General features: G+C 45.1%; 1 protein-coding gene across 1 annotated transcript in view; it reads left to right on the forward strand.

Annotated features, from left to right (window-relative positions):
• The window catches only part of Niban1 (niban apoptosis regulator 1), a 145,492-nt gene extending 135,645 nt beyond the window's left edge, over nt 1-9,847 (forward strand). The window contains exons 12-14 of the mRNA XM_034512826.2: nt 335-442; nt 6,261-6,372; nt 7,851-9,847. Coding sequence (XP_034368717.1) covers nt 335-442; nt 6,261-6,372; nt 7,851-9,007 — 1,377 coding nt within the window. The 3' untranslated portion in view covers nt 9,008-9,847. The remainder of the gene's footprint in view (nt 1-334; nt 443-6,260; nt 6,373-7,850) is intronic.
• The last annotated feature ends 285 nt before the right edge of the window (nt 9,848-10,132 follow it).

Consider the following 10,132-nt stretch of genomic DNA (forward strand, 5'->3'; position numbering starts at 1 on the left):
TGAACTCAGGACCTCTAGAAGAACAGTCAGTGCTCTTAATGGCTGAGCCATCTCTCCAGCCCCCTGATGCCCATTTTTTTAAAACACAAGATTTCACTTCTTTGTTTTGATCTTGCCTCAGTTTCCATGTTTGTAAAAGGGGTGCATGAAATGGGTGATGACTTCAGTCTATACCCAGTTTGTGTAGAAGTTCCAGAAATAGATCTGAGAGCTGAGAGTCCTTAGAAATTAGCAGGGGCTGAAGAGGGGAGGTGACATAGTTGGCTGTGTTGGTTTGTTCATTAAGATCACATATTGAAACGCTGTTCCTTAGCACGTGTTTCTGTGTCCACAGCAATACGATTATGATAGCAGCACTATCCGGAAGAAGATCTTCCAGGAGGCGTTGATTCAAATCACACTGCCCACTGTGCAGAAGGCGCTGGCATCCACGTGCAAACCAGTAAGGCTGCTCCCACGAACCTGCTCTTGTTGACTCTTGAGATCAAATGTTTTACTTTGCACTCTGCATTGATATATGCTAGCTACACCCAGGGGCTGGGGAATCCTTTGTAAGCGGTCAGGTAGTAGATGTTTTAGGCTTTATGGGCCTGTTTCTGTTACAACCACTCAATGCTGCTGTGTAGTACAATAGCAGCCAGAGATGATGCATAAATAGATAATCAAAGTCTGTATTTCAGTAAACAACAATAACACACACACACACACACACACACGGAGGAAGCCCAGGATTTGTGAGTCCTGGACTCACAAGCCAAGTTCTAAGGGCTGTCTGTCATGGACCCCCAAAGGAGACGAGACGTCCTCCTGTTTTATTGCCAGTCCTTATTCATCGTGTTCCCTGAAGGTTGGCACTATACCCAGAAAAGATCTAATGTGTGATGGCAGAGGGCTGTTTGTTCTGTAACTTTAGTTTACTGAAATCTCTGACATAAGCTGGTATGAGCAAGGGGTTGCAGGACAGCCATGATTATGGTGTGAGTCAAGGTAGCACCTGCAGGTTGCTTCAAGTTTTCTGTTTAAGTCCTGGCTCCCCTGTCTCTGCTCTGGGCCCCTGGGCAAGCATGGTCCTGTGTTCTTGTTTTGGTCAACTTTCATCATTTATAAAATTCATCTATTAATGTATATATCTTTTTATTTTTCTGTTATCCTCAAGCCTCTCCCCTGTGCTCTGTCCACCCCACCCCCCACCCCCCTCCTACGATTTTGACAGTATTTTGCTTTGTAGCCCAGGTTGGGTATTGAACTTTTTTGATCCAGCTGGCCTGCTACAACAGCACCTCCACACAGGTTTGCATTATATGTCTCAAGAATGAAACACTAGAACGAGCCATGTGCCATCTGATTAAGTTCCTATCATACACCAAGCATAGCATTAAACAGTTCTTATCCATTATCAAAACGAGTTTCGAAGCAGCCCCTGGAAGAGGAGAGAGACTATACACATCCTCAAGGTGTTAATAAGGGCAGTAAGCAGGTGAGCGGTAGCAGGCCCAACATCACAGGGCCAGTTACCATCAGCTGAATCCAGTCTGTTTTTACCTAAGACACAGCTGGCACTCAGCAAATGGTAACGCCTACAACCATTGTTCTTCTTGTTCCTGCATTCCCGAAAAATGACTTAGCAACGTGGCCATTTGCAGGGCCTGTTCCCCCTTGGAGTCAATAAGAAAGAGCATCATAGAATTTTTAAATGGCTTTTTGACAGTTTGGAGACTCTCCAAGCACAGAACATTAAAACCCTTTGTGTGGGTTATTATACTGTGGAATTTTCTCTGGTTGTTTTCATCCTCTATAAATGCTGTTTCTCTTCAGATAGTCATTGGCATATCAAATCTTGCATTTATTCCTGGAGTATTTCTTTGGTGGAAAGGTTCTGACAAAACCAAAAAAGAAAGGGATTGGTCTGTATGCGTGTCTCTTGGCCACATGTGAAGGATGATTCTGTAATCTGAAGATTACTGATCCACCTCAGAAGGCGTCTGTGTTTTCCTCCCAGGGGATGTATGGAGGCCTCAGTACTCCCTTCTCCATGTGAGGAGAGGAAGGAGGGCTTTGGCACCTGTTGTTTCTATGCCTTCTGTCCCTAACAGCAAAGGAGTGAATTGTGCCAAGGCTATACAGCTCTTTGCAGGTGTTTTATTTTGGCATGTGTGTGCAACATGTATGCAACATGTGTTTTGCATATGCAGGTATGTGTGTTTTCAGGTATGTCTGTCTATGTGTGTGGAGGCCAGAGGTTGACACAGAGTATCTTTCTCCATCTTACTGAACATGGAGCCTGCCAATCAGCTAGTCCATCTAGACGACTTGGCTTAGGGATCCTGTCTCTGCTTCCTAAGCACTGGGTTCACAGATGTCTAATTGTCCCACCCCCAACCCTCCCACGTTTATGAGGATGCCACTGGGCCCAGCCATGGCTCTTGCTATTTTTAGTTGAAAAAGGTTGCTTTTAAAAGAGCCTGTGACCCTGACTTTTCAACGGTAATGGAATTGTGTGTCAAGAGCTTTTGGAAACTCTATGTTTATAAGCAGATATATGAGTGGATTTTCTGCTTCATAGAAGTCTTTTATTTTCCTAAAGTGAGTTTTTTCTTAGTTCTTTTAGTAGCAACTTCCTAGAGCTGGGACATTTGACGCTACCCTAGCTGTGTAGCAGAATTGCCTGGGGTGCATTTTCTTAACCACCCTCCAGGTCTCAGTGTCAGGGTTCTGTCTTAGCTGATGGAGAAAATTAAGCAGATGACCCAGTTCAGCTGTCTCAGCATGCAGGATGAGCCTTGTAACCAAGCGACATATATGTTCCTCTGTTCCCTTCTCACAGAATTACTTAACTGCTTGAAAATATGTTTTCTATGTATTCAGCAAACATACTTCAGAAATGTATCAAACATGATCCAGGTACCGTGGTGTATATAAAACATGATCCAGGTCACTGCCCTTGCTGTCCTGGAGTTCTTAGTGTAGCAGCAAATGCCAGGCACACAGGATGCCTGTGAGCAACACAACAGTGGCTGCAGAGGGAAGCCTCCGAGGGAAGGTAGCAACTTCCCTCACTGAGCTCCGGCAGTTCAGGGGGGCTTCCCAGAGTCAGCCTTCCACTTCGTCCCAGCAGATGAATGACAGGGGAGTGAGGACCAGCATGGGAAGATGAAGGAATGCTGAGGCTTGATCTAGTACCCCTCATATAACAGAAGTAAAGACTCAGAGTGGTTCCTGGGCTTACCCAGGCCTCTTTCAAAGCTTCATGGTTCTTGTCTGTTAAACCATCTAGAGCTCACTGAAGCTCCTGTCTCTTTAGTCTTCCACCTTTCTTCTCAAGTGGACATAAAGAGACCCCATTGTTATCTATTGGGTGTTCCATAAAATCCAGGGCTGCAGCATCCCCATGTCTTAGCACTGAAAGCTATCTAAACGTGACAGTGTTTTAAAACTTATTTAGGGTTTCTACCCCACCTTTGATCATTCAGTTCCTGGATAAAAGACACACAACTTTTATTATTTACAGTAAGTCTTAAACAGCACAAGAGCTGGGGAGATACCTACCCTCTATGTTATTAGAATCTACTTTCCCATCAACAACCCTCAGTTATTACTATGTTTCATCTGAGTTGCTCTTAACTCCAACTGGGCAGACCTCAGGGCCACATTTTCACCTCTCCTTCTCCTTGTGGTTCTCCTCCGACCCCAAGCCCAGGAATCCTAAGTCCCACCTATGCGTCTTCTGCCCAGCTATTAGCTGTTGGCATCTTTATTTACCAATCAGAAATAACTTGGGAGAAAGATCACATAGTATCACTTGTCACTTAGGTCTACATGCGGACTCTCTTGTTTCTGGGGCAACCAGATCTTAAGGAACCAATATTAGTATCAGAATACAAGCAGCATGAGGCCAACGCACTACATGGTAGTTTCCTGCTACCTGGAATACTGACCATCAGACCAAAAAGCATCAAATCTCAGTGCTAAGTTTCTGGGTCTCTAAAAGCTGTACATAGGGAGCCCCGCCACCAGCACTGTCACGTGCCTGAATAAGCAAATTCATCTCTGGTATATAATTAGTAACATTTTTATCCATGTCTGGTCTTCATGCTGGTAAGAAAGCATTTGGAAGGCTTTGGGAGGTTGGGAATGTCAAGGGACTTTGTATCATGTCTGAGTGGTCTTGGAATTGGAGACTATCAGTGCCAGTGGAAGAGGAAGACTCCTTGATTCTCCAACTGGAAAAGGACTCCTGTGCTAATAATGTTGAACATATATCCATACCTGATCCAGCAACCTCAGTTCTAGGCATCTACCTAAGATAAGTGAGTTCTTGAGTCACCCATACAGAAAAGAATGTGCATAAAAAAGGTTCATTAGTCAAAAAGTCAATGTCTTAGTCACTGTCCTATTGCTGTGAAGAGACACCAACTCTTATAAGAGAAAGTATTTAGTTGGGGGTTGGCTTATGGTTTCAGAGGGTTATCATGGCAGCGTGCGGGCAGGCATGCTGCTGAGGAAGTATTTGAGAGCTGCACCCTGACCTTCAGACAAAGACATACACAGACAAAGAAAGAGAGAGAGAGAGAAAGACTGGGCCTGGTGTGGGCTTTTGAAATTTCAGCGTACTCACAGTGACACACTTCCTCCAATAAGGCCACACCTACTCCAACAAGGCCACACCTCCTAATCCTTATCAAATGGTGCCACTCCTAATGATTAGACACTCAAATATATGACCCTATGGGGGCCATTCTTACACAAATCACCTTAGTCAATATCAAATAAATATGAATGAACAATTCTAACTCATTCATATAGTAAATGCTATTTATCAACATGGAGGAATGACCTGCTGACCTGTGTCATAGTGTGAAAAAATCTAAAGAGCAAACACAAAACAACGTGTGGTTTTATTACATGCAAAATCCAACCAACTGTGACAGATATCCATCAGGCTTTATCTCTTGGAGGGGTGTGGTCTGGATGAGGACCTAGGTTATGGTCACATGAACAAATTTACTCTTAATGTCATCAAGCTATAGTTTTAAAATCCGCATTTCACCACATATAACTTTTACTTTGGTAAAGTACTCTTTGTATCCGATAAAAAATGATGAAGGAAGGCTGGAGTTGATGAAGCTCAGTAGTTAAGAGCACTGGCTGCTCTTTCAGAGGTTCTGAGTTCACCACATAGTGGTTCAGAACCATCTGTAAGGGAATCTGATGTCCTCTTCTGTTATGTAGGCACACATGCAAATAGGACACTCATATGCATAGATAAAATCTTTTAAACATGAAGAAAACATTGGTTAGTATTGAGAAAAAAAGGACACAGCACCCACTCATAGGCCTGGAGATGACTGAAGCAAAACTCTCTGCACAGGATGTGTTCTCAGTATAAACAGAGGGAATGAACAACAGCTGGGTGCCTCTTTATCATAAACAGTTAACAGGTTCAAGGAGGTGAGTTCAAAGGCTTGGGGCAAAAGGAACACAGGGAGACATTGTTGGCTGCATTGTTATCTAAGCATTGTTAACCTGTAGGCACAGCTGCCATCCTCTCACATTCCTTAACGAGGAGGCAGTAAGTGAGAGCTGCCCTTTCCCCATCTCTTTTGAAAATAGGCATCCATCTTTTCCCCTGGTTTTTATTATTATACACTAATTACAAAGAATATTGGGTCTCTTTCTATCTTCGAGTGTATACACAGTGCCCTCTGATTGCTTGCCCTCACCTCTCGTCCCTCTCGTCAATCTGCTTTCTGAATTGTCTCCCTTCTACATTTCTGTCTTCTTAAATGTTTTCTAAATCTAGATTCTGCACGTGAGAGGAAGTGGGTGACATTCGTCTTTCTGGGTCTGGCTTATTTCACTCCATTTTATCCATTTTCCTAAAGATGACATAATTTCACTTACCGTGTATACACCTCACGGTCCTTGTCCATTCATCTGTGGTTGGGCATGTGGGTTGCTTCCACAGCTTGGCTATTATGAACAGTTTCCTTCAGGCACACGTGTAAGAGTGAGTGGTAGCTGGATCACATGCAGTTCTAATTTTAGTATTCTGAGAAAGGTCCATGGTAGTTTTTTACAATGCCTTAATTAACTCCCATCCCTACCAGCCATGTACAAAGGTTCCCTCTTTGTGTCCTCACCAGCGTTTACTGTTTTCTTGCCTTTATGATAGTGTGAGGTGGAATTTCAGCATACCTTTGAGTTTCACCACTCCGACATCATGGCTTTTCTTCTTCATCCTTTTCTCTCTCGCTCTCCAGGAGCTTCAGAAATATGAGCAGTTCATCTTCGCAGATCATACCAATATGATCCACGTTGAGAACGTCTATGAAGAGATTTTGTATCAGATCCTCCTCGATGAGACCCTGAAAGGTGAGGAGGGAGCACTCCGTAATGGGGAGCACTCCAGAAATAGGACTTGGGAAGGCTGTAAGGTCAGAACGAGGGAGACTTGAAACTGATATTGGTCTACAGGGGAGATGACAACGAGAGGGCAGAAAGGAAGGAAGGACCAACCTCGACTCATTCACGAGGTGGCTGCCACGACAGTCCTCTTTCAACGCAAGCATGTATTCTGTAGGATAAGAGTATAGGCTTTATCATTGAAGAGGAAAGAAACCAAGGCTTATGGGGCTGAGCTGAGGGTCTGTCATGTTGATCTGTCTTTGCCACTCTGTGTTAGAACACCAAAGGGCTTTCAGGGCTGGACAGCAATAGGGCCCAACCATTGCTGTCTCAGCACATTCCTCCCCTCCAGTCAGCTGGTCAGAGACACAGGGCAAGGCATGGGACTCAGAGCCTCTTTAGGACTCTGGCATCCATCCGCTGAGTATAGAGCGGAGCCTTGTCTGCGATTACAGTGTGACTAGTTACACATTGGAAATCCTCTGCAGGAGGCTGCCAGCCGTCTGTGGGAGTGAGACTTATTTAGTAGCCATAACTAAACCACATCCAATGAGAAAACCGGTTCAGGACAAGCTTCAGGTCACTGTAGCTGACCAGGAATCTCAGTCGATGAGGGCAAAGGTGTTGACATGGTATGTGCATATAGGCCATGGACAGCCTACCTCAGACAAGTCTGAGTAAGTTGGAAGAAGATTCTTCTGCATAACCGCCCCTCTGCCTGAAACTTGCTACAAGATGGTGTCTGTTAGAGCAGGACACAAGAGCTGGTTGCCCCTAGTTGCTCTGCCTCTGCTGGAATTCCTGCTTGGAGTTGGCATTGTTGGACACTTGCCCTGCACAGAGGTCTGTGGCTGAATTCTCAGGCCCTGTTGTCTGTGCTGTTACTTCCTTTGTTCCTCCCCATGCCTTTGAGACTGAGGTAGGTACATGGAAATGCCCATCTCAAACACTCCAGGCCAAACAAACTCTCTCAGCTGGGTGCTTAGCACTGAATACCCACGACACAACCATGACCACACTCACTGCCAGACAAAGCAAGGAAGTGGAAGGCCTGCACCTGTCCTACTGGAGTTCCAAACTCACCACTTGTCTTAGCAGCTGGTGACACTGATGAATGTGATACCCTTGGGGACTTTGAGCTCTTTAAAAGCAGAGGCTTTACTTTATTCTCTGTGTAGGGGCTGGTCGCAGAATAGATGCCTAGCAAGTGTTTCTTGATTAAAGAAATTTTCAAATGAACACTACCAAGATTCCGAGTCTGGAAAGCTTGCATGTTTTGATTATCAGGAAAGTCTACCTCCAAGAGGGTAGGCATATGATGGTTCTTGAAACTGGGAATGAAATTGGAGAGCCAATGGGAATGACTGACTTCTGGGTAACATCAGAAAATCCAGATTTGCTGGGCAGAGTGCTAATACGGTGTTTTGTTTTCTGGTCTCTCTCAGTGATAACGGAGGCAGCTATCTTGAAGAAACACAACTTATTTGAAGACAACATGGCCTTGCCCAGTGAAAGTGTGTCCAGCCTGACAGATCTCAAAACCTCCATGGGGTCAAACCAGGCCAGTCCAGCCAGAAGAGTATCCGCCATTCTCCCAGGAACTCCAGATAATGAGCCCCCAACTAGTGAAGTATTCCAGGAGCCAGAGGAAAAGAAGCAGCAGCTTGGGGTGCCTGGTTCACTGGCCAGAGAAGAAAGTACTTCCATCTCTGGGTCCAGCCCTCCTTCAGGTGGGGAAGAGCAGGTGTCAGTGTCCAGTGTAGATAACTCTGCTGGGAGCCCTCTCACTGCAGAGAATAATACAGCAGGACCCCTCAGCTCACACTTGTCAGAGGTGGAAGTTGGGGAAACCCTTAAAGATGAGGAACCAACCTGTGAAATGCCAGAGTCTAGCACCAGCACCGTGCCAGGGTCCTTGAAGGAACTGAAGGAGTTGTTGACTGTGACAGTGTCTGTAGAGTCTGTTCCAGTGATTGAAAATGATATATACAATGGAACACCTGTTCCCCAAGAAAATCAAAAAGAAGAAGAAAGCAAGATCCACCCAGAAGCCAGCCAGCCATCTGCCAGCCAGCAGGACAGCTATGAAGAAAGTAAAGTCAGAGAAAAGGAGGCTCATTCTATGCCTTTGGAAGCTGAAGCTCTTGGGGTGGACTTGGGGACATTGTCAGAGGGTAGAGGCTCTACCTCTCAGTCCACCAGTGGGGGGCTCACTGAGAACACCAGCTGTCTAGGCCCCATAGAGGAGCCATCTGAGGCTCAGGAGCCAGCTGAGAAGGTGTGCTTGGCCATAGTTTCCCCACAGGACAGCCCCCAGGCAGGAGACGAGGCTGTGCATTCTGTGACAGTCACACCTCAAGAAGATGCCATGTTTAGTTCTAACCCCATCTGCCCTGTGGAGTGGAATGAGGTGCCCCAGGTTTCCGAGGATCAGCAAGTGCTAGGAGGGAATGATAGCCCAGCCCTTGCTATGGATACAGAGCAAGTTAGTGCTGCCCATGTGCACGGGTGCCAGTGGGTGGTAGAGGATGCCCCGAGCACCAACATCCTAGCCGTACATGATGATGTGAGCTCCCCAGAGCAGCCCTCAGAGGAGTGGTAGAAACAGTTTGCCAGTCATTTTTCTTTTAAAACTGTCAGTTCAAGGGTCTTAGTTATGGGTATCCTTAGGGGGGCTGCATGTGACTTGCTATAAAAATTATGAACTATTTCTTTAATTTGAATGATGAAGCCAGAGGAAATGTACAGAGGACGTGGGCACTGAGCTGACTTTGGGGAGCTGAAGTGCTCCCTATGAATGGCCATTTTAGAGTTTTCATAGAATCGGGGTAGGAGAACTGGAGCGTTGTGGTGAAAGGCAGTTAAAGGGGCTCCAGAGGAGGGAGCAGTGTAGAAGCAGGAAATGACACCTCACTATTCTCATCACAGAAACGTGGTACAAATTTTGAACTGCACTTTAAGGCATTTTAAGCAAGCGTGCGAAGGACTCCAGCCTCACCGCCCACTCAGTCAGCTTCACTGTCTCTTGACCATAGCCAGGCCACAGAAAGAGGAAGTCACAAGCCAGGCACCCATGTCCTGTAAAGTACCCAGAGCCAGTCACTGCTGGTAGCTCTCTGGTGATGCAGAGCAGAAATCTGAGGCAGAAGGTCTGTGGAACTATATCCACCCATTCCTAATCCTGCTATCAATTCCTTGTTGGTTAATTTTTGTTGGCTTTTATTAATTGATCACCTTTTAAGGAAATTCAAATGGGGCAAGAGATTTCATTGGCATGAATTAGCCTTAGGCTGTACAAAGTGCTTGGCTAAATTTTCTAGCTCAAAACCTACCAATTACACAGACATTATTTGAACAGCTACCGCACGCTCTGTTAGTCACAGTAGTAAATAAAAGATCGGGTGCTTTGCTTCATATAAATGAAAAAGGCTCATGAGAATTTATTCAAGAAGAAAAGAGTATTTATTCCAATTTTTAAGTTTTAAACCATGACAGCTTTTCACTCTTTCCATTCACATGGTTCTGGTTTATTCTCAGAGGGAGGGAAGGAATTAATGAATGAATGAAAAAAAAGGAATGAATTAAACCGTTCAAGTTTACCAAAGACTTTACCAATGTAGAAATTGTTTGATCATTCAACAGATTGTTTTCCTAGGTTCCCTATCAGGCACCAAGCCTAAGGATACCATGATGAAAAGGCCAGCATCCCTTCTTTCTGAAGGAAACA

Source organism: Arvicanthis niloticus, chromosome 10, assembly GCF_011762505.2.
Source record: "Arvicanthis niloticus isolate mArvNil1 chromosome 10, mArvNil1.pat.X, whole genome shotgun sequence".
Lineage (NCBI taxonomy): Eukaryota > Metazoa > Chordata > Mammalia > Rodentia > Muridae > Arvicanthis > Arvicanthis niloticus.